The following is a 24,981-nucleotide window of genomic DNA, read 5'->3' as shown; positions in this document are numbered from 1 at the left end:
CTGGCTTTGTTTGCTCATTAACCCTTCTCTATGAGCAATTTTCCACCCAGGCTGACTGGGCTAATCCAGGCAGTCTTTGAAAAAAATCCATGACCCAAAGCAGTGAAGGTTCAGCAAAGGGCAGTGTGATGCTGCCATGTACTAAGAACCCCCTGGCAGACATTCACATGGAGTCAGCATCAGCCTTGGCCTGGCGTGGCCTGCTCTGGGCTGAGAGGACGTCCCTAGCCCTGACATACCCTTTGGCTCCACAAAGGTAGGATCAGGCTTGGCCGTGAGCAGCTCCTCATAGCCATCATACTTGTTGGACACAGGGGCAGATGGCTGCTTCCGCCGGGTCCTCTTTGCCTCTCTGGGTGCAGTTAGTGGTCTCTTTTGGGCATTCTCCTTCGCCTCTAACTTTTCCCTGTGGACGGTGGAGGATGGCAGTTCATTCACCTGTGCCAGGAAGAAAACACACTCACTTGTTTCCTGCCCAATCCCAACATGGGCTCTGCACAGCTCACGTGTTGGGCCCTCATAAGGGAGAGCTGAGGCATGAAGGAGGCTGAAAGAATAGGTGGTGTGTGCAAACAAGGAGCAGGCCTGGGCTCCCAGCCATGACAAAGGGCAGTGGCTGCAGCAGTCAAAGAGCAGTGCACCTGCCGGGCGATGGTGGCGCACGCCTTTAATCCCAGCACTCGGGAGGCAGAGGCAGGCGGATCTCTGTGAGTTCGAGACCAGCCTGGTCTACAGAGCTAGTTCCAGGACAGGCTCCAAAGCCACAGAGAAACCCTGTCTCAAAAAAAAAAAAAAAAAAAAGAGCAGCGCACCTGACAAGTGGCCTGGTGCTGAGCAAGGCCCGGGAAGGACCGTCGAATGCCACGCTCAGGGCGCTTGTTTTATATTCTTATTCTCACTTTGAGAATAAGCCAGGAACACTGTGACTACCCAAATAGTTTTTATACAGTACAGGACGCCCTACCCATGTAGGGATGTTTCGGGGGACCCTGCCAGTTCTTCTAGCCTTATGGAGGTTGAACAATCTTTACATGAAATGCCCGGGAGAAGAAGAACGTTTATATTTTAGACTATTTACATGACAAGATGAGATGCCTTGGCACGAGACCCAAGTCTACATGTAAAATTTGTTGATGTTTTGTGTAGATTTTAAATACATAGCCCTAAGGTAATTTCATATATCTGCAGTGATTTTATGCATGAAACAAAAATTTCATGGTGTGAAATTTTCCTCTTGTGGATATGTTGGCACATAAAAAATTCAGAATTATCTGGGATTTGAGTCATTCACATTGGGGATTTCCTTTCTCTACACCAGTGGTTCTCAACCTCTTCCTAATACTACAACCCCTTTAATACAATTCCTTGTGTTGTGGTTACCCCCAAGCATAAAATTGTTTTTGTAGCTACTTAGTATAATTTTGCTACTTATGAATTATAAGTATGTAAACATCTGTGTTTTCTGATGGTCTTAGGTGACCCATGTGAAAGGGTTGTTTGACCCCAAACGGGTCATGACCCACTGGATATTCATGGTTCCATTTGCATTTCTTCCCCTGCACCACACTTCCTGTTCTCTTTGCCCATATCTCTACCTTGTTAGCGTTTCCATGGCCCTCCTGGTTTGGAACAGAGGCATCCTTCCTCAGGCCTGGTTCCTGAGTTCCCCCAGTCTCAGCACAGATGGCAAGTTCTGTTCCTCTCAGCTTTCCTTTTAGACCATAAGCACCTCGAAGATGGTACCTGTATCTGAGCCACCTTTGTTCCCAGGACCCAGGGCAGCATGGGAAGGGAGGTAACTTTAGCAAAGGTACAGTAGTGACAAGCCTCTGCCAACTGGCCAGCACCACATCCCAGGGAGATCCGAGGTGCTGTCTGTGCCACAGGGCTACTAGTGTCCTGTGAAGCCCCTGACCAGAGAGTGCAGTGCAGGTGGCTCGGTGCAGGAACCTGTGGGCACTGCAGCCAGAGGTGGAGGCAGCTGGGGACAAGCACCTGAGTCAGGAAGATGGACTCCGTACTCTTGGCATCATCATCATCTGATGGGTGGTCTGGGCTCAAGAGACCAGCTGTACGGCTTGGATGGGACACGGCCTCACTGTGTACGGTGGAGTTGGAGCAGATGGGAGGCATTGGCACAAAGGTCCGGTGAGTTAGGGAAGGGCCTTCTGGGCCCTCAGTAGCCAGCAGTGCCTCATGAGAGGTGTTTTCGGTGGAGGGAAGTTCCTCAGCTCTCAGTTCTGGCTCCTGCATAAAACTTGAGGGAGGCTTGTCTGTGGTCATGCTCAGGTGATGGGGGACCAGAGAATGCCTTGGCACTTTGGGGACGTGGGTTTTCACCTGAATGAGAGAAAGGCTGGATTAGATTGGCTCTCTAGATGAGCTGCATGGTGAGAGTGGAGTCTGGGGAGGCAGGAGGGCCACATGTGCCCTACCCAGAGGACACAGCGTCACTGTATACCACCATGGTAGCTTAGTGAGGAGGGCTCTTGCTGCCAGCCTGGAAGGTGAGAAATGGCTCCCACAAGTTGGCTTCTGTTGCTCACGTGAGAATCTTATAAAGTACCTAGGAACAACTGGCCTCTTTCCCAGGTACTTGTCCTGGGCTCTAGGCCTCACAGGTCAGTGCCACTCTGTAGGGTTTAACAGATACCTCCCACTCTCCCTCAGGGATTTCTACAGGGATGGGGTGGCTGTTTCCCTAAACCGTGTTTCTCAGGAGCTGTGGAATTACTTAGCTGGCAGGGCCAGTTACCATCTTTCCTGCACTGTCTTCCTGTGTGGGGGAGGGGGGAGCGGGAAGAGGGAGGAGGCTGTCCGTGCCTTGTTGTCTAGGTTTACAGACTGACTACTGGGCACTGTACTTAGGAGCACGTGGATTCCTTGTGAACAGGGCAGACCACTCCCCACCCCTTCCCTCTCCCACAGGGTGAACTGATGGTCTTCATTCCTGCCTCACTGGGGGCTGACCCCCTGCCCTGGGGGCTAGGCTGGTGTAGCTGCCTCTTGTGTGCTCACAGGAAAAGCTCTTTAGTTTTCCTCCTGCCCATGCCTTTGTCCAGGGAGTCGAGGAGAAAAGTCCTAGGACTGGCCTGCATGTGTAGCTCCCCCTCTTGGCACACTGCAGACAGGCTGCTGTCAGGCCTAAGCCATGTTCTGGGGCCAAGTGCTGTGTGTGCCTAGATGTACCCCAGTGCTTTGTTGTTCACAAGCTGATACTCAGATTACTCAGAACCTTAAACAGGAGGAAGGGCGAGGGACACCCTGAACCCAACACTAACTTGTATCTCGTGAGCTGGTGCACCTCTCTGAGCCTGTTTTCTTGGGAGAAGAGGACAGAGGTGTGAGTGCCCCGTGGAGTACCAGCCATGGACAATGTAAGAGAAAGGCATGTACCCAGCATTAAGCTCACTAGCATCCTCCCCCCCGCCCCAGATGGTAGATGCACAGGGAGGTGGTAGATCCTCAGAGCATGCCACAGAAACCCTAAGAATGTCGTCTATTTCTGGCTTTAACCCTTGCTCTGCTCCTCTGGGGGCTTAAGAGCTTCATTAACTGAAGCAGCTACAGATGAGGTGGCAAGGGACAGATGTGCCTGTTAGGAGACAGGCACTCTTCACAGATTTCCTGAAACTCCTTTAGATCAAGGATGTTAATTACCAATTCAAGGTCCCCAGAGGTGAATCTAAGAGCCCACTCGGAGTGAGAGAATCCAGCCTGCCTATGATGGGCTGTGTATCTAGTTCTGGCCACCCAGACACCCAGAGCTGTCGCGCACACCAGGGCCTTGTGTGACTAAGGTCAGTGTAGCTTCATGGCTCCTTCATCTGCCCTTTAAACAGCTCTGTGAGGTCCAGAGCCGAGACACCAGCCACTCAGATCAAAATCCAGTCAAGTTCAGACAGCTGTAGTGAGGGGTCCTAACTTCAAGGCTAATTTCTCCCCCACTTCTTCTCTAGCCCTAGTTTTTCTATAAAATTAGGGGATCACTGACTTAGTGACATCCAAGGCTCTTCATTCTCCCTCTTCCTCTTGAGGACTCTCCGTCTTATCACCCCTGCCTCTAGCTCTGTCTAACAAGAAAGGAAGGAACAGGAGTCAATGGAGAGAGAGGTTCCAGGTTCGGCTGGGGAGGGGTGTTCTCATGCCCAAGCCAGTGCGCATGTTAAAACAGGCTCCACTTCCCTGGGTCAGGGTCCTGTTGGAAGACTTACCTTTCGTGATTCCTTCCGAGGCATCAGAATATGGTGTTTAGCTTTTACCAGTTTCCTCCGCACTAAGCGGATGCCCAGACGCTCCTGGAGGAAGCTCTTTAGCAGTGGTGGGATCCCTGGTGTTGTGGAGGAAAACAAGATGATTGACAATTGGCTGTGTGTTTGGCACTGTTCATATTACTTTGTATGTGTTAATGTAATTGTACTTCTCTTTTCAACCCTAGTTATTCCTAGTCCATAAGCAAGGAAAGTGACACCCAGAGGCTAAGCTGACAAAGTGTAGCAAGGTGTCCCAACAGACCCAGGGCTAGGGCAGACTCTGGCTGGTAGATGGCCAGAAGATGGTGGGCACTACAGCAGAACTGCATTCAGAATGCTGGCAAAGCTAGCCCTGCAGCTGTGCCAACCCCAGATAGAACTGGAAATGGGACCACAGAGCCCTGCTCTGCAACCAGTGTGCAGCTTATAGAGAGAGCTCAAATAAGGGTGAGAGAATTCAAAATGCCCAGCTTTTTTTTCTCCTCTTGAGTTACCTTGAGCAGACCATAGCCACTGTCAACTTTTGTTTCCACCAAAGTTCTTGAGGTTAGTGCCTGTTTGCCGTGGCTGCTGTGCTTCCCTCTCCAGGCAGACAACTCCCCTCCCCTCCTTGGCCTACTCCATCCCCACCTTAGCTTCTAAGGCGAGAGTGAGGGTTCGAGGGCTAACACTGAGCGCTGGGTTAGGGGACAGATCTGTGGCTGCCATACCTCGTGTATGCGCTACCAGAGGGTTGTTGTGGAAGACAAGCTCACAGAGAGAGGGGAAGAGAGCTGCTGGCAGGACAGCATCCTCCTTTGCGATCTGGAACAAGGGCAGGAGACATGTTAGTCAGTGCTCCTCACCCAGGTAAGGATGGCTGCAGGACAGATGTGAGAATGATGGACAGGAGGCCATGCCTTATCCCTGCACCACTGCCTGCTCAGGCACTCCTGTCTGAAGATTGTTACCACTGCTTTATTATATGAGAGTTTTGCCTGCGTGTATGCCTGTGTGACACATGTATACAGTGACCTCAGAGGCCAGAAGAGGGTGTTGGATCTCTCTCAACTGGAATTACAGTTGGTTGTGAGCTGTAGGTGCTCTCCAGCCCTCACTGCTGCATCTTTAAGAGTTAGAAATCTCTTATCCACACTGAACATATCCAGAGTATGAAGGATATTGGTGGCCAAATAACCAGAAGCATTTGTCTCAAAGAGCCTTGAGGGTTGGCTCAGATGGCACTGGCTGTGGATGCAGACCCCAGCATTCCATCAGCAACGCTCCTTGGCACTTCTTCCCATTGCCCTAGGCACCAGTGGATTAGATGAAGAGCACCAGAGGGCAGGGACCCACTTATCAAATGGAATGAAGCTGAGCCACGGCAAGGGACACCATCTCATGGCTGGACATCTCAGGACTGGGTGGGGCCAGGGGCTATAGTGCTCCTGCGCCCTTGGCCTGTAAGTGGTCGAGCCAGACTGCACGACAAAATTCACACAAGCATTGTTAAGCAGAGTAGCTAGAACATGGGGACAGCGGTGGGTTTCAGAGGAGCCTAGAGTGCGGTTGGACGCAGGGACACAGAGGCACAAGGGTGGCAGGGGAAAGATAGACTCTTCAGATGGCTACTGGATCCTCACTGGACTGCACTGGAGTAAATGCCTTCTCATGGCTGGTCATCCAGCTATCCCAGCACTTGGTTCTCGAGATTGCAGGCCACTAAAGTTCATGTGAAGAGCCAGACAGTAAGAGCTGGGACACAGTCTCTGCTCCTGACTCAGCCCCGGACAATCCATGAGCAAATTCCATATAATTTTAACACATCATGAAACGCTATCCTTGTTGAATGTACCTGAAAATATAAAGGCCACTCAGTCCAGAGGCTGCAGCAAGCCATTGGCTCAGTTTCAATAGATTACCATCTTGCTTGTACTCTAAGGGGCGACAACAGACTGATCTATCATCAGGCCCTTTATTTAAAAAAAATAATGCTGGGTTTGGGGATGTGGCTCAGTGGCAGAACGCATGCCTACCATGCTGAAAACACGTTACCAAAAAACTTGTGGGCCTGTGCGCTAGAGCCCAGAGAAGGAGGCTCAGTCTCCAGGCTTGCCTGTGGTGTGTGTGATGGTGGCCCTGGACGGCACAGGGAGAGACAAGCACTACAATGGAATATGTAAATTAATTCAGTCAAGATACAAGATCCTGTTTATAATTAAAATATGAAGGAAGCTGAGTAGCACCCAGGGCATGTGGTTGCCCTGGGTGATGCCAAGCCATAGCTGAAAGGCATGGACTCAGGGCTAGCTGATTGGCAGGCAGAATCTGATCCCAGGCTAGCTGCTCCCTATGGGGCGAGTCAGATGACTTCAGGGGCACAGTCAGGTTTCAGTGATAGCCTCCAATTTCTGTCCAACCCAATATAACAAATCTATGAGCTATCAAATACTGGTTAAAGTTTGAGTTAAAATTGACACAACACTCCTAAGTGAACATCTGGGGAAGAGAACTTTTCTGTTTGGAGGCAGAACTGGTTTTTAAAGCTTGTACCTCTGGTAAACCAAACACTGGTTTTGAAACATGTATTTGTGTCTGTGGTGTGCTGCGAGCAGCATTCATGAAGTCTTAGTGCGCACCGTGCATCGTGTTATTCTGGATGCTAAAGATACATGTGTAAGTAACACACAGCATAACACTCGTACCAGGCAACTGATGAGGGGGCCACAGTGCCAGGAGTTAACTGTCATACAGAAATCATGGTCAGGACACAGGAGCACTACCCCACCCCAACAAGAAAAGCCAGGCAAGCCACATCCCAACAGTTGTGAAGCTGGCAGAAAACTCTGGCTCACCTATGGTCCGTGCCAGGGCTGTGTGTCCTTTAAGGACTAATTAACTGAAGACTGCAATGAATTGTTAAAGTCAAGCTGTGGTCAGAGCAAAGCAGTGAGGCTCCTGAGGGTGTAGCTATGGTGTGTGATAAGACCACAGAAAGCTTCATCGTGAGACAGCACCACGTGGAACATGCCTGGGGGAGAACAGCTGCCCTTCAGGAGAGGCTCCCTGCTACCCAGAAAGAACAGCCAACCTCCAGACCTGGCATCTGGGAAAGGGAGCACTTGCTACTCCTGAGGTGGAGAAGAAAAAGCACCTGGGTCCTGCACAGTAGAGACCTGCTGCCATGGGCGCAGCACGGTAGGACCACGAGAACTGCCGTCTTGGAGAGACAGGACCACAGTGCTGCCCAAGGCTGGGTTGGAGCCCATCTTGGGCTGGCAAGTGCCAAGAAACAAGCAACAGTAGTCTGCTAGGAAGCAGAGAAGCTAATGGGATCAGCCAGAGATGCAGGGGCCTGGGGGAAGACTGAGAGCTGCAGACGGGAGCAGCAGAAAACCACTCTCACAGCCTGTAGTCTGAAAGGGATGCGCTTTAGCACAGTGAGACAGGCCACAAGTGCAAGGGTAGAGACATAGACTGATGCCCACGGAACCCACAAGTCAAAGACAAAACCACAGGGAAAATAAAAAATATGTTAGGTGAACGAAAAACACTGGCTGGGCGTGGCTCAGTAGATGGACTTGTGTGTGTGTGCATGTGTGTGTGTGCATGAGCGCTTGCATTTGTTCTCCAAGAAGAAAACAGCCAAGGGTCTATACATAGAGAGGAAACAGCCGAAGTCAGACACGTGGACTTTTCAATCTGTTGTGTTCCCCCAACCCCTTCACCTGATGAAACTCGATGACTCAGATCTAAGTTCAGACACCACTTTTCCTTGGCCAAACTTGAGGTCAGACCTGGTATCATACACTGCTTCGCGGTGCTGTGTATTCCTCATAGCACCAACCATGCTGACATTGTGATTGCCTGTCCGGTGTTCAGTCTCTCAGCTGACAAGCTCTGAAGGCCCATGGCTTTTTCTTTTACACAGTCTCTCTTGCTCAGGCTAACCTCAAACTCACCAGGCAGCTGACCTTGATCCACCTGCCACTACCTCCTCCTGTGTGGCAGGATCACAGGGATGTGCCACCACACCTACTTTATGCCACACTGGGCACTGAAACCCTGGGTTTAACACATGCCGAGTGTACTCTATCAACCAAGCTCCAGCCCTAGTCTGGAGGTCTTCAAACGTGTACCCTGTGTCTAGCACAAAGGCCAGTACATGGCAAGTGCCAAATAGCTTTCCCTGCCTTGAGAACCAGAGCCACACTATGCAGGGAAGAAATTGCTGGACTTCAGGCCAGAACGGTTCACAATCCCTTCCTCCCATGCGTGCCCCAAGGAAACATCAAAAGCAGTTACCTTGTTGTAGGCCAGGCTAAGGTATCTTAGCTCTGGGAAAGGTGGGGCCAGCGTCTGGTTCCTTGCTTTCAGTGACTTCACAGGAAGAATCTCAAATATGGGAGGAAGTGAACATATCTTGGCTGTCTTAGAAGGAAAAAAGTGAGAGTCAAAGTGTCACAATGATTTGAAAAAGAAAAAAGCTGAGGCTAGCAGCAGTCAAATGCCCTTTCTATTGGGTGCAGTGAAAAGACCTCTTTGTGAGTCTGGCCAAAGGGACATTTGGAGTCATAAAGGCCAGAATTCTGACTCCACATTCTCTGAGGTCACACGAGCTAATTCTCCAGTGGCCAAAGTTCCAATTTCAAGTTTCCTGGGGCCACAGAAGATCACAGGAGTATTGTAAAAACCAGAGGTTCCTGCCCTTCCTCCAGTGGTGAGGCAACTTGGCCCTGGCTAGCCCTTCTGTGCAACTCAGCTGAAATTTCCCCAAAGGTAGAGGAGGTATTTACACTGATAAAGGCAATCAATCAGTCGATCAATTAGTTGTCTTGGCTAGAAGAGGGAGGGCAGGAGGGGACTGAGTGGGGAAACTCCTAACCCCTAGGCCCTTAGTCCCCAGTTCTCATTCAGAATAGAGCAACAACTAAGACCCAGTGACCAGAGCCAGGCTCAGTTGATGACAGGATGCCTCTTCATCTAGACCACCTGTTGTTGGCAGAGGCCACTCAGCTCATTCACTGATCAGCCCCAAAATAATCACACAGAAACTATATTATTTGCAATACCTTTTGGCCAATTGCTTAAGCATGTTTCTGGCTTACTCATATCTTAACCCATTTCTATTAATCTGTGCATTGCCACATCACTGTGACTTACTGGCAAGGTTCTGGTGCATCTGTCCCTGGCAGTGAATACATGGCTTCTCCCTGACTCCGCCTTCTTTCTTCCAGAATTCAGTTTAGTTCCCCCCGTCCCGCCTAGCCCTGCTATAAGCCTGAAAGCAGCTTCTTTATTAATCAATGGTAATCACAGCATACAGAGGGAAAACCCACATCACCTCCCCTTTTCTGTCTAAATGAAAAGGTTTTAATTTTAACATAGTAAATTAATATAACAAAAACAGATATCAAGCAAGAATTATACTTATATCTACTTTATATTTTATCATAACTAAAGAAACTATCATTATAACTATTTAATTCCATCAAAGGCTCCAGAAGGATATAATATTACCTAAGTTAACAGGAAGTGCACTGTAAGCAACTTCCAAAAATTTTAGAATTGACAGAGACATCTGGCTGCCTGGACAGTCACCCGAAGTTCTTCTGTACCATTGGGACATCCATATTCAGCCTACAGGCCCATAGTATCCAGCAGACTTTTCCATGAAGCAGGGAATTTCAAAGACTATTCCACCTATATTGGCAGTTTCTCAGTCACTTTCTTCGGTGCTGTTGAATGTCAGGCAGATTCTTTCATAAAGCAGAAACTCTGAAAGATTGTCTCACCTTTAAGCAAGTTCAGCAGTCATTTCTCTGTGGGTCCTGCATGTTCAGTCAAGCAGTCCAGGCAAGAGCAGTTTCTTGCCCAAACGGCTAACAAACTCCATGAGGAGCCTCTTTGATGTCCATCATGCTCTTGAAGTTATTGGTGCTGCCAGGAGCAGATGTGTCTCATTGTCATGAAAAGTCCTAAGTTCTTAAAACATTTTAAATGCCATATTCTATAGTCTTTAAAAGGTTTGAAGAATGCCTATCCATCTGAAATATATCTCTGTACATCTAGAAAATCTAACATGGCTATAAGCTTGACTATTATAGATGACTCTATATTAACCTGTATTAATTATACATTACACTTTAAATGAGCTGCACAATCACAATACCTTAAGAGCAGAAATATACAAATACCAAAATTGACCTAAGATTTATATCAATAGAGCAAGATCCATACCAATGCAACTCTCTGTAGCAACCTGTAGTTCCTGGGCTCCCTACAGCCTGGAGTGCCTCAGGGCCAACGTAGGATCAAGCATGAAAATGGAACTGATGGATTAACCATGCCAAACACTTAATGTTCCATGAATTGCATGGATTCAAAGGACATGACAAGGGTAAGATAATGGGGCTAACATGAACCAAGTGCCACTAACTGCTGTATGATCTTGATGTAATCATTCTACCATCCTTTGTTCCATAGGTGGATGTGTGGAACAACAACTTGGGGCCAAATATTTCATGTCCTTCTGAGCCAACTGGTAAAGCCACACAAATAAGGCAGGCCAGCATGAGGTAAAACAGAAATGAGCAATAATGATTCCTCTGGTCCATGTCACCCCTGCAATCTGAGAGAGCAGGGTACAATGACAGCAACAGAAATCTCTATTATTCAGCTCCCTGTGACAGGGATTGAAGGACTGACTGCCTCTGACTCCTTAGGGGCCTACAGCTATCTCTGTACAACTCTCAACTCTTGGTCATATCCCTGCTCAAGTCCACACATACACATTTAAGGGGTCGCCATCATCCTTCAAGGCAGAAGACATGTTCAAGATTCTAGATGCAGACTGCAGGCAGATCACCCCCACCATGGGAAGAGAGGGAGAAGCAATTATCCCATCAGGCAGTGGAGGCTGCCCCTTGAGTGGGGACAGTCAACTGACTGAACCCCACCCACCCACAAGCAATACTTTCCTGAGAGACTACATCCAGAACCAGACCTGAAATGATGGATGGGTCACACAGAGATGGACCAAGGCTGAAGGACTGTGTATACATAGTGCCCACCACACAGTCTTGTTCTATCCCTACATAGACCTACATAGTCCTTCTCAGTACCCCAGGACAAGGGTTAGTTCCCGTTTCTTCTCAGTGAGTTCACACTGCGTAATAAATTATTTTCTTCCTTGGCCACCACTTGTCTCCCTGAACTCTTGAGAAAGTAGGTGGCAACAGTCTGGCCTGTTAGGGCCCCTGCAGGGTCGGAGTTGGAGCAAGAATGGGTAAGCAAAAAGGGAGAGTTAGGGTAGAGCACAGACCAGGAAACCCAGAGAACCGGGCTCAGAGTACTGAGGGCATGACTGACCCTCTCCTAGAGGGGCATGCATCCGACTTTCACAGAGAGGAGACCCATGACATCTCTACCTCCAGTTCACCTTCCGGTTTCTCAGGTACTGAACTGTAAGTACTGACAATCTGTCAACTGTCATTTCCAAGGAACATCCCTGGTCACAGGCCCTTCCATCCAATATGAATGTCCTTTTGCAATGTGACCCTTGACACTGCCCCACCCAAATGGGCAGCTGCCGTTTCTATATTTCTAAAAGTATGCTGGCTGCCTTTTGGCAAAACATTTATCTGGTTTCTGTCCCAGACTCCTGGCATTGAGCTTCTAAAGCCCTGGGTGTTTCCTAAGTGATGCCTGTCTGTTACCAGGGTTCCCTCAGTGGTGCCTGTCTGTTACCAGGGTTCCCTCAGTGATGGCCTGTCTGTTACCAAGGTTCCTTGAACCACATTTCCATTTTGCTAGTGGGATGAGGATCAGACCCCATTGGAGGGTGGGGCTCTGAGCTCAAACATGCATCTGAGAAGATGCTCTACCAAAGCTGATACATGCTGAGGCTCAGGAGAGCTTCCTGGTGGGTAAATACATCGACTTACCTGCCAGGAGGGCGGGATGCCAGGTTCCCTGGGGTGGGTACACACGTTTTGCATCTTAGGAGCCTTCTCATTCTGCTGGCTTTATTTTTTGTCCTTTCTATCACCACTGCAGTTGTTTGACCCTTTCTCAAGTTCTCTGAGTTCTACAAGTACTGAACCTCAGAAGAGAGGGTTGTGGGGACTCCCAAGTTTATAGCTCGTCAGTCACAGTGTGGACATCTTACTGTCTTCTTCCTTCATGATTGGCACCTAGAGTGAGGGCAGTTTTCTTAGGAACTCTACCCCTAAACTTGATCTTAAGCTCTGGGCTGGTTAGTGTTGGCACTGTTGTCATCCTGCCCTCTAGTTTGCTTTGACAAAAGAATGTGGCCAATGTGACCCGTTGGAATTTCACACTCTTCTGTGCTTGCTTGCTCTCTTGAGACCTGAAACTGCCCTGTTGTTAAGACCACGGTGTAAAGACAATGTGGAAAGGCCAGGGCACACTACATCCTTTGAAGCTCAGCTGCCAGCTGGCCTGCAACACCAGCAAAACCATCTTGCTAGCTCCAGTAATTCTGGGAAGTAATCAGCTGAACTGAAGTCAGTGGTCAGTAGTTTTGTTTTGCAACCACAGTTAACCGGTACAGTTTCTGACAGTTGTGTCTGTGAGGAGGTAGCTCATCTCTCAAGGGGATGGGTTGGCTGGATACAGACATGCACACCTTGCTGCAAATGGAGGCATCGATATTTAGTCTACATGTATCCTCTCCATGAACTTGGTTAGTGAGCTCTGCCCTGAGATGAAAACCAGTCTTCTCTGTTGACAAAATCAAATGGTACCCCTTTGACAGCAAGGCTCAGATCTGGGCAGCAGTATAGCCAGCAGGAAATCTACTTTTGGAGGCCTTTGTGAGAGGGCTCTTCCGAGTTCCTTCCTGGTGGTGGTCTCAACTTTATAACCTGAGGTAGCTTTTGTCATTGCTCTGCTAAACAGTGTATGAACAAGAGAGGGGCAAGCCTGTGGGACAATGAGGTCAGGGCCTGGTCAGTCAGTTCCCCCGCCACGTCCCAGTGCTCAGCAAAGACTTGTTCACTTAGTGTGACCTAGAGAAATGTCTCCTGTGGATCTGTTACAACTATAAGACCTTTCACCGGGTCGGGGAATAGGAACCCAGGTGAGACTGGAAGTGGGATGGCACCCGCTCTGTCTGTGCAAGGCCATGGGTTCATCCCTACACGGACAGTGAGCACACAAACACAAACGTGAAGCAGCAGTTCTTCCTACCTCTGAGGTCGAAAATCCAGGGTAAGATGAGAATACAACCTCTGAAACGACAAAAGACAGAGGAAAGGTTGGTGAGAACACCCACTGATCTCAGAGGGTCGGGGCTGCGCGCCTTCCCCGCTGTGTGCTCTGGTGCCTCCCAGACGGTCTCAGTGCTAACTGGAAAAGGATCCTATTAGGATGATACCCAACTGCCTTAGCCGGGCTGCTGAGGCCGACGGTTGGTCCACTCCCTGCTTCTCCCATCATATCCCACACCTCAGCTCACTCACAGTGTTTCAGTCACATGGACCTTCGTCCTCACTTTGTAACATGCAAGCTCTTTGTAGCCCTGGTGCTGCTGGGAAGCCTGCGTGGAGTAGGAAGCTAGCCAGGTGGCTCATGAGAGAGAAGCACAGAAAAGACACCTCATCTGGGGAGCTCAGAACAGCTGATACAGGGAAGAGGCTGAGAAGGAGCTCATCCTGGGGGACCAGGGCTGAGCACCCACAGGACTGCATCCTGTGCAGCCCCTCCTCCAAGATTCTAACTCTCCTGATTCCAGCCTCTCCACACAAAGAAAACCCCAGGCTCTGGTGCCATCATAGGTGGAAACAAGAGCAGTGAGCATCGCACACCCTGAGCTCATGAGGCAATCACAGCCCTGATCGCCAGTCCTCACAGGAATCGCCACGGAGGAAGGCATATACTAGTCACCTCCTGGACCATCACGGCCGAAGGGCAGGGGTCTTGCCCAGAGAGTGCAAGACTGACAACACTGATAAAGTCCATCCAGAGTTGTCTTACCCCCACCCATCAATCTATTGTAGAGGTTGGTGGTGCATGTCTCCAATCCCAGTACTGGAGAGACAGAGGCAGGCAGATTTCTGTCATCAGCCAGAGCTACATGGTGAGACCCTGTCTCAATTTTTTTTCACCTTCCCACTACCAAAAATCAATCCATGTAATTACCAGCTCAACAGATTTTTTTTTAATTTTTCATATTTGTTTGTTTATTATGTATACAATATTCTGTCTGCAGGCCAGAAGAGGGCACCAGACCTCATTACAGATGGTTGTGAGCCACCATGTGGTTGCCAGGAATTGAACTCAGGACCTTGGAAGAGCAGGCAATGCTCTTAATCACTGAGCCATCTCTCCAGCCCAACGGATTTTTTTTTAAAATAAAATTCCCACCAGCAATGGATGAGTGTACCCCTTACTCCACAACCTCTCCAGCAAACTTGTGCAACCACTTTGGAAATCAGTGTGGCAGTTTCTCAGGAAATTTGGGATCAACCTACCCCAGGACCCAGCAAACTCTTGGGAATATATCCAAGAGATGTCCTATCATATTACAAGAGCATTTGTTCAACTATGTTCATAGCAGCATTATTTGTAACAGCCAGAACCTGGAAACAACCTAGATGCCCTTCAATGGAAGAATGGATAAAGAAAGTGTGGAATATATACATATTAGACTGCTACTCAGCGGTAAAAAAACAATGACATCTTGAACTTTGCATGCAAATGGATGAAAATAGAAAACACTATCCTGAGTGAGGTAACCCAGACCCAAAAAGATGAACATGGGATGTACTCACTCATAATTGGTTTCTAGCCATAAATAAAGGACATTGAGCCTATAATTTGTGATCCTAGAGAATCTAAATAAGAAGGTGAACCCAAAGAAAAACATATAGTCATCCTCCTGGATATTGGAAGTAGACAAGATTGCCGGGCAAAAATTGAGAACTTGGGGGTGGGGTGGGATGGGGGTAAGAGGAAATGGGGAGAGAAAAGTGAGAAGGGGAGGAGCTTGGGGGAATGGGATGATTGGGATAAAGGAAGGGTGGATATGGAAGCAGGGAAGTATATATCCTAATTAAGGGAGCCATCTTAGGGTTGGCAAGAGACTTGACTCTAGAGGGGCTCCCAGGTGTCCAGGGAGATGTCCCCAGTTAGTTCCTTGGGCAGCCGAGGAGAGGGAACCTGAAATGGCCCTATCCTATAGCCATACTGATTAATATCTTGCATATCACCATAGAACCTTCATCTGGCGATGGATGGAGATAGAGACAGAGACCCACATTGGAGCACCGGACTGAGCTCCCAAGGTCCAAATGAGGAGCAGAAGGAGGGAGAACATGAGCAAGGAAGTCAGGACCACGAGGGGTTCACCCACCCACTGAGACAGTGGGGCTGGATCTTTTGGGAGCTCACCAAGGCCAGGGTGACTGGGACTGAAAAAGCATGGACTCTCTGAACATGGCCGACAATGAGGGCTGATGAGAAGCCAAGGACAATGGCACTGGGTTTTGATCCTACTGCATGCACTGGCTTTGTGGGAGCCTAGGCAGTTTGGATGCTCACCTTCCTAGACCTGGATGGAGGGAAGAGGACCTTGGACTTCCCACAGGGCAGGGAACCCTGACTGCTCTTTGGACTGGAGAGGGAGGGGGAGAGAAGTAGGGGGAGGGGGAGGGAAATGGGAGGAGGCAGAAATCTTTTCAATAAAAATAAATAAAATTCAACACTAATTCACGGGGGGGGGAACCTCTCAGCAAACTAGGAATACATGCAGATTTCTTTAAATTTGATATAAAGTGTCTATAAAATATATACAGCTAATATACTTTAGAAATACTGAACACTTTTCTCCTAAGGTTGGGAAGAAAAATTCACATCATCACTTCTATTCAACACCATACTGTTTGGGTCAGCCAATAAGGTGATATGAAGGTGCTAAGAACTATTACGACAAGAAAAGAACACACATACAGGGCATCATTTATAGATGCTGCCACCATGGACACAAAGAATTCAGGATAGCCTGCAAGTGACTGGCAGAGAGAAATAAACTTGGAAATGTTGTTGGTGATAGGAGTTTAATATGTCTGTGTACTAGCAATAAATGATAGGACTGAAATATAAAAATCAACACCATTGATAGCATAAAAAGAGATCAAAAATCCAGGAACATAGTTAATGATAGATGTGCATGGTCTTAGCTTTGGAAACAACAGAACACTCCTGGGGGGAGTTTTAGAAGACCCTGGAATCAGGCTGGAGAGATGGCTCAGTGATTAAGAGCACTGGCTGCTCTTCTAAAGGAACTGAGTTCAATTCCCAGCACCCACATGGCAGCTCACAATCTTGTGTAGCTCCAGGCCCACGGGAACCAATGCCCTCTTCTGGTCCCTTTGAGCATTGCATGCATGGGGTGTACAGAAGTACATGTAGACAGAATACCCCTGAAAACCGATAGGCTGTGTTCTTATACTATTCTGGAAGACATTATTTCCACCCTGACCGATATAGTCAGTGCACTTCCAACCAAATCCCAGTGGGACCCTGTTGGAAATGGACAATTCCTAAATCTAGGTGGAAACGTTGGGACCTTTAGTGATGCCAGGAGCTGTTGGGCACAACGGACCTCAAGAACTTCTCTCCTGAGCAGCTAACCAAGTATGAAGCTACAGTGCTCTCATTTATGGAACTGTTTCAATGTGGAAGGGTAGCAGGGTATGGTAGGGAGACTGTGTCAAAAATATATTTGCAGCCAAGTGGTGGTGCACGCCTTTAATCTTATCACTTGGGAAGCAGAGGCCGGTGGATCTGAGTTCGAGGCCAGCCTGGTCTACAGAGCGAGTTCCAGGATAAGCTCCAAAGCTACACAGAGAAACCCTCTCTCAAAAAACATTCATTCATATATATATATATGTATGCCCCAGATATAAAATCTGTATGCAAAACTGTATAATAAAAAGTCTTTCTAGGGAACCCATGGAGGGGGGCAGGCCAGTGGCAGGACCAAGCTCAGGTCTGGCTGCAGTCAGCCCACTCCCACCCCATGTGTGTAGTTACCAGGAGGAAGTGAGACATCTGAGCGTTGTCAGGAAGAATGACTTTTGGAAGCTACAGTGACTCACACTCTCACACTGTCACCTGACAGTGTCTCCCTACTCAGTGGGGAGCACAGGTCTTCCAGATAATGGTGCTGGGTCACAAAGTACATACATGCAAGCACGCAAACGCTGACTCTGCCTCACACCATATATGAAAACCTTAGGCAGATCATTGACCAACATTTGAGCACTCGAGCTTTTACAAGAACATACGGGAAAATATCTCCATAGTCTTGAGAGAGGCTCCAAAGTCTTAAAACAGGAAAGAAAAACAATGACATAAAATAATGACAAGTCAGATTTAATTGAAAGGACTTCTGTCCATCAAATGCCATTAGCATGAACATGGCCTGGGAGTTGTAGCTAGTTGGTAGAGGGCTAGCTGAGCATTTGTGAGCCTCTGGCCTTGATCCCAGCAGTGACAGAACAGGAGGAAGAAAAACTACCCAGTAGGAGATTTCTGTAACATTTATAAAGGATTTGTGTCCACAGTTATAAAGAAACTGGCAAATAAAGAAAAAGATATGCACTCCAACTTAAAAACACTGAATAGATAACACAGACAACATTACTAGTTATCTGAGATGGGAATGAAACCACTATGCCATACCACTACCTACCCAGCAGCACAGCTAACCTGAACTTTCAAGCATTGATGATGTTATGGAGTAGCTGGGAATCACACACAGCAGAGTGGACGCGAACGCTGGGACAGCCACACTGGCAAAAGCTCACAGTGTCTGTAAGTGCTCAACAGACTTGGAGATGTGTAACAGGCAAGTTCTCTCCTGGGCGTATCCCCAAGGAAGTGGGGGCATGTGCCCATCAAATGATGAGAGGGTGCTCACAGCAGTTCACAGCCTCCCACTAGGTACAGCCAGTGTCTCTCATCAGTAAAAAGGAAATAAATCATGGTGTGCGGAGTAAATAGGAGCAGGGGAAAGAAAGATGTGTGCAGTAACCCAGTGACAACACTGAGTGAAACGGCACCAAGTCCATGCTGTGCAGTTCCACACATGAACTTGAAACTGGACAAGGGAGGTTACTCTGGGTGGAGGGAATGTTCTGAATTGTGATGTGAGTGATGGGTAAACAGGTGGCAGATGCAGAGGAACACAGGATGTCCAACCCAGACGTGTGCCCTCTATACCCTCCTGGGGTTTACAGCGTGGGCATGTGTCTTTCCTTTCTGCCTCGGGAGGATGCCATGTGGATGCGACCTTAGGAACTGTGGAGCCATCTTGAGAACCTCATAGGAATCAGCAAGCCAGTGCCCAAGGAGGGTGGAAAGGCCCAGAGCCCTTGAAGACATGGACGTGCCTCAGGCTTTCCTGACTCCTGAGTTTCTTAATATATGAGAATTTTTATAAGAATTATCCACTTTTAGCTGGAGTTGGAGAGCACCTCACCTGACAGAAATGGTTAGGAAGTCTAAGCCGTTCATTTAGAGTACAGGGGCTCCCAGAACCAACCCCCAGAAGCCCATTCCCTGATGGAGCAAGCATTGGGACCCAAGGACATGGCTCACCTGTGCGGTCAACGTCCTTCTTCATGGGCAGTACAGTATAATTTGGCTGCTCATCCGGGGTCTCAAATATCCACGTCTGGGGCTGGGAATGCTCTTTCTGGGCATTCGGCCCCTCCGTAACCCAGTCCCCTGATGATCCATCATGGAGCTGAACCTGTTGTAGGTACGGGATCCGGAAAATCTTGTTTTGGTCCAGGCTCAATTTCTTCAGTCTTCAATTAAGGAAAGTAAATTCAGAATCACATCAGTGATATCACCTCTGGTGTATTACTGAGCAAGCTGGATTCAGGCTTGGACATGGACACCTGTTGTGTAACCTTGAGATGGGGGGCATTTACCTTCTCTGTGGCCCGATGGCCTTACCTCATAATGGGGATGAGGTTTATTAATCTTTAAAGCTCTAGTGAAAACTAAATGAGACAGTATGTAAACAGCTGGGCACAGGAGAACTCAGTAAATAGTAACTAAATTCCAAGCAGAACTTGGCAGCTAAAGTTCTCTATGTGTAGTTGTGTGTGTGTGTGTGTGTGTGTGTGTGTGTGTGTGTGTATGTGTGTATGTAGGGGACTTGTCTTCTTTTTCAGGGTCAGGGTTCTACCCTGGGTGGTGGCTAATCCTACACACGACCAGAAATAACCTTCCTGATGCTGCATTTCTCTGCCAGGCGAAGCTCAGAGAGAGAACTGCCTTGCCTAAGGCCACACAGCAGAGACCTCTGGCGGAGCTGGGATTTCACCCCATGCAGCACTCAGAGTGTGAGCCCCACTGGGTTGGGGATGGTGCAGAGAGGGGCTGTGACATTACCTCCTGAGCCCAGCCAGGCTGGCAAAGCAGCTAGGATTGGACAGTTTGTTGTCATCCAGCATCAGGGTCTCCAGGGCCGGGAACCTCAGGATGTACTTCTTGCTCGTCAGTGATGTCATGGATGCCTCCCTGTGGGCACAGAGATCTTGGGTACTGAGCAAAGGTAGCGATGAGAGCCACTATCCCCAGGAAGAAGGGGAGGACAGGGAGCTGACCAGGGGGATTAACCAGCTTCGAAACTTCCCTGGTGCCAACAAGAGAGCCATGCAGAGATGATCGTCAACACCAGGGTGAATGAAGCATGACTAAGTTGTATAGAAAACGCTACAGATGGCACACTGTACAGTTCTGGCCAGAGGAGGACTCCTGGGTATCCTTTGTCGTCCACCCTGAGGACTGGTAGCCACGGGAACAATATGCTCTTAGCTTGGACCATGGCCGTGCCATCAAGGTTTCCTTGAAGAATTCCCAAAACACCTGAGAGTAGGATTTAAGAGGCTGAGGTCCTGATGTGCGCAGGAAGTGCCACACAGGTGGGCAGGAAGTAGTGGCATTTTAGGTGTGACTGTTAACATGGCCTTGTGCTTCCAAGGTGGATGAGGCCTAGGTTGCTCTAAAGACACAGGGGCAGATGACTCCGATCTGTTTCGTCCCTCCCTGCACATTCGCTTCAGTCATAAAATATGCACACATCCTATGCATGAGATATAGGCACACAGGCAACCAGTGAGTGAGCAATATTTCCCCCAAACCTGCTTCGTTCCAGCACACGTCCTTTTGAGATCAGTGGGAGGGATATTGTCCACCTGCCTGTCAATCAGGATGTGTATGCTTATTTTGTTGGAAAGTTTTGTCTGTGTTTTCCAGTGTTCTGTAAGTTTTGCTGCAGGCATGGAGCTGAAACAAGAATGGTTTGGATATTTCTGCTGACAGCAGCCAGTCACCACCTACTGCTGTGGTTACATTTATAATCATGACTGAGAATTTGTCTCTGAGCTCTGGTCACTGGATTCGGGTTAGCAGCTCAGATATCTTTTGATGTAGATGACATTAAAACTGTCTTATGCTGTTCTTATTAAAAAGCTGGCTCTAGAGTGGGAACACGGCTCTTCCTTCACTAAACCCAGCACTCATTTAGAAGTTTTCTCTGTGTCGCTCTGTCAGTCTGAGCCTGACAGTGACAACTCAGAAAACAACCAAACATTTCACGATAACCACAAAGAGCATAAAATATCTTGGGGTAACCCTGACCAAGGAAGTGAAAGATCTATTTGCCAAGAACTTTAAGACTTTGAAGAAAGAAATAGAAGAGGACACCAGAAAATGGAAGGATCTCCCTTGCTCTTGGATTGGGAGGATCAACATAGTAAAAATGGCAATTCTACCAAAAGCAATATATAGATTCAATGCAATCCCCATCAAAATCCCATCAAAATTCTTCACAGATCTGGAGAAGACAATAATCAACTTTATATGGAAAAACAAAAAACCCAGGATAGCCAAAACAATCTTATACAATAAAGGAACGTCTGGAGGCATTACCATCCCTGACTTCAAACTCTATTACAGAGCTACAGTATTGAAAACAGCTTGGTATTGGCATAAAAACAGAGAAGTCGACCAATGGAATCGAATAGAAGACCCTGACTTTAACCCACAAACATATGAACACCTGATTTTCGATAAAGGAGCTAAAAGTATACAATGGAAAAAAGAGAGCATCTTCAACAAATTGTGCTGGCAAAACTGGATGTCAATCTGTAGAAGAATGAAAATAGACCCATATCTATCACCATGCACAAAACTCAAGTCCAAGTGGGTGAAAGACCTCAATATCAGTCCAAACACACTGAACCTGATTGAAGAGAAAGTGGGAAGTACTCTACAACACGTGGGCACAGGAGACCACTTCCTACGTATAACCCCAGCAGCACAGACAGTAAGGGCCTCATTGAATAAATGGGACCTCCTGAGACTGAGAAGCTTCTGTAAAGCAAAGGACACTGTCGCTAAGACAGAAAGGCAACCCACTGACTGGGAGAAGATCTTCACCAACCCCACAACTGACAAAGGTCTGATCTCCAAAATATATAAAGAACTCAAGAAACTAGACCGTAAAAGGCTAATCAACCCAATTATAAAATGGGGCACTGAGTTGAACAGAGATCTCTCAACAGAAGAAGTTCAAATGGCCAAAAGACACCTAAGGTCATGCTCAACTTCCTTAGCGATCAGGGAAATGCAAATCAAGACAACTTTAAGATACCATCTTACACCTGTCAGAATGGCGAAAATCAAAAACACCAATGATAGCCTTTGCTGGAGAGGTTGTGGAGAAAGGGGTACACTCATCCATTGCTGGTGGGAATGCAAACTTGTGCAACCACTCTGGAAAGCAGTGTGGAGGTTTCTCAGGAAATTTGGGATCAACCTACCCATGGACCCAGCAATACCACTCTTGGGAATATACCCAAGAGAGGCCTTATCACACAACAAAAGTATATGCTCTACTATGTTTATAGCAGCATTGTTTGTAATAGCCAGAACCTGGAAACAACCTAGATGCCCTTCAATTGAAGAATGGATGAAGAAAGTATGGAATATATACATATTAGAGTACTACTCAGCAGTAAAAAACAAGGACTTCTTGAAGTTTGCAGGCAAATGGATGGAAATAGAAAACACCATCCTGAGTGAGGTAAGCCAGACCCAAAAAGAGGAACATGGGATGTTCTCACTCATATTTGGTTTCTAGCCATAAATAAAGGACATTGAACCTATAATTCGGGTTCTTAGAGAAGCTAAATAAGAAGGAGAACCCAAAGAAAATCATATAGGCATCCTCCTGAATATTAAACTTCATCAGGCGATGAAAGGAGACAGAGACAGAGACCCACATTGGAGCACCGGACTGAAATCTCAAGGTCCAAATCAGGAGCACCAGAAGAGAGAGCACGAGCAAGGAACTCAGGACTGCGAGGGGTGCACCCACACACTGAGACAATGGGGATGTTCTATCGGGAACTCACCAAGGCCAGCTGGCCTGGGTCTGAAAAAGCCTGGGTTAAAACCGGTCTTGCTGAACATAGCAGACAATGAAGACTACTGAGACCTCAAGAACAATGGCAATGGGTTTTTGATCCTACTGCACGTATTGGCTTTGTGGGAGCCTAGGCAGTTTGGATGCTCACCTTACTAGACCTGGATGGAGGAGGGTGGTCTTTGGACTTCCCACAGGGCAGAGAACCCTGATTGCTCTTTGGGCTGACGAGAGAGGGGGACTTGATTGGGGGAGGGGGAGGGAAAGGGGAGGCGGCGGTGGGGAAGAGACAGAAATCTTTAATAAATAAATAAATTAAAAAAAAGAAAAAAAGAAAACAACCAAACAATTTAGAGATTGTTTATGTGAACACTCTCTACTTTAAAATTCCTAAGTTTATTTGGTTAGATATGGTTTAAAATCTGTTAAAATTAAAACAAAGCTAGCTAAAATTTAAAGCTAGTGACACTGGAAATTGGTGATTTAAAATCTGTACATGGGTAATTGTAAAGGAAACATAGGACATGATTCCAGTTTGGATTGCCACCATTCTTTACTCAGGTGGTTGCCATTCTGCTGGAGTTAAAGAAAAGATGGCTGTCACAGGATTTCTCCATCATCTTGATTAGAGACAACCACGTGAGATGAGCCTGACCAGGAGACAACAGATCTCCAAGGTAGATTTTCATATGATAATTCATGTCCTGTCCTAAACACAGGGTTTATAAAAAATAAGAATTAAAATATTAAATCTACACCTCAATGCTTTTGTACACAGAAATATACCTTGCTCTGGCAGCTAAACTTTGTAGTTTAACGTCACCCAGGTAACAATGATTATAAAGACATGAAGGGATCAGAGGGAACAGCTGAGGTCTACAAATGTATGGCAGGACTAGAGTCCCAAACAGAGTCCAGTCACACGGATGGACCTTAGGAGTTTTAGAAGTGCCAGTGCCAGGTGACAGTCACCAGAAGCACCGGGTACAGTGAAGTGAAGCAGGCTGAGATCTAAAAGGCAGGCTGTGTACACACTGCCGGGAGTGGGTCAAAGGGAGATCCAAGCCGCTCAAAAAGGAAAAAAAAAAAAGATACTTTGATTAAAAAAAATTGCTACTACAGGAAGACATTTAAGAGAATTAATTGTTTTAAAATACAGGGTTTCTCTGTGTAGCTTTGGAGCCTGTCCTGGAACTCGCTCTGTAGACCAGGCTGGCCTCGAACCCATGGAGATTCACCTGCTTCTGCCTCCAAGTGCTGGGATTAAAGGCTTGTGCCACCACCTTCCACCAGTGAGATTTAAATTTTAAGAACAGTTTTTAAAATACTTAAATTTATAAGGCTATGGGACATTTGTGCTTATAAAATGCTTTATATTGTTAATATTTGTACTTAACAGAAAAGGCTAAAAATTAGGGTCACAGCCACAAGCACCAAATGCTAACTGGAAATTAACTGGGGAGTTACTTTCTCGTGATGCAGCAAGTCAGCAACCTAAGCTGTCTGACAAAGGGCTTGGAGCAGTTTCTCAGCCCACTGAGTCTCAGCCCTTTGGGGGGTTAATAAAAAACCTTTTTACAGGGGTAGCCTAAGACCACCTGCATGTCAGATGCTTACATTAAGAGTTATAACAAAACTGCAGCTGTAAAATAACGGGAAAAATTGTAATGGGGAACTATATTAAAAGGTCAAAGCATTAAAAAAGTTGACAACCAGTGGCTTAGAAATGTCTTTCCTCACTCAAGGTCTATTCAGGCTTAAACATTTAAGTCTAGCCTCCTTATCTTTCCCAGCTTTGCGAAGCTTAAGCTATTTGGATAAACTGAGTCATATAAATATTTTATGTTTCACTAAAAAGAGCTTCAATTCAAAATCATTTTTAAAGCTAAACCTGACAGAAATGTAATGTAAAATTCTTAGCCTTATAAAAGTGGCTCGGTACTTGTGAAGGGGAGAATGTAGGACCTAGTCATGACAAGCTCAAAAGGGGCCTGAGTTTCAGATTGGACCACCCAGGAACAGATCACGGAAGAGTACTTAACATTCCAAAGGAGAATTGTAAATGGGATCACCTGATATCCCTTAGCCCAGCACATACCCATCCCCTTTCACCAGGGCACCCCTAGACAAATGTCAGCCAATCAGAGGTCCTGAACCTTAGAAATACCTCACCCCACCCCAGGTGAGCTTGAGACTCTCTGATCATGCCAAATCATTGGCAATGCGTTGGACACACGAGAGTCCAAATCTGAACTTGAACAAAAGTTTACTTTTACA

The 24,981-nt window shown here is 47.3% G+C and overlaps 1 protein-coding gene across 3 annotated transcripts in view; it reads right to left on the bottom strand.

Annotated features, from left to right (window-relative positions):
• Positions 1-24,981, bottom strand: part of Xrra1 (X-ray radiation resistance associated 1) — a 62,815-nt gene that overhangs the window by 3,298 nt on the left and 34,536 nt on the right. For 2 of the 3 annotated variants that reach the window (XM_050154413.1, XM_050154415.1), the window contains 8 exons: positions 19,665-19,793; positions 18,861-19,072; positions 13,446-13,486; positions 8,538-8,663; positions 4,964-5,057; positions 4,215-4,330; positions 1,996-2,340; positions 240-438 (listed from right to left, as the gene is read on the bottom strand). In XM_050154413.1, coding sequence (XP_050010370.1) covers positions 240-438; positions 1,996-2,340; positions 4,215-4,330; positions 4,964-5,057; positions 8,538-8,663; positions 13,446-13,486; positions 18,861-19,072; positions 19,665-19,793 — 1,262 coding nt within the window. The remainder of the gene's footprint in view (positions 1-239; positions 439-1,995; positions 2,341-4,214; positions 4,331-4,963; positions 5,058-8,537; positions 8,664-13,445; positions 13,487-18,860; positions 19,073-19,664; positions 19,794-24,981) is intronic. The other variant, XM_050154414.1, reaches the window with a different exon arrangement.

This window comes from Alexandromys fortis, unplaced genomic scaffold (genome assembly GCF_014885135.2).
Source record: "Alexandromys fortis isolate MF-2015 unplaced genomic scaffold, M_Fortis_MF-2015_v1.1 scaffold_77, whole genome shotgun sequence".
Taxonomy (NCBI): domain Eukaryota; kingdom Metazoa; phylum Chordata; class Mammalia; order Rodentia; family Cricetidae; genus Alexandromys; species Alexandromys fortis.
This window is presented reverse-complemented; position numbering and strand designations above follow the sequence as displayed.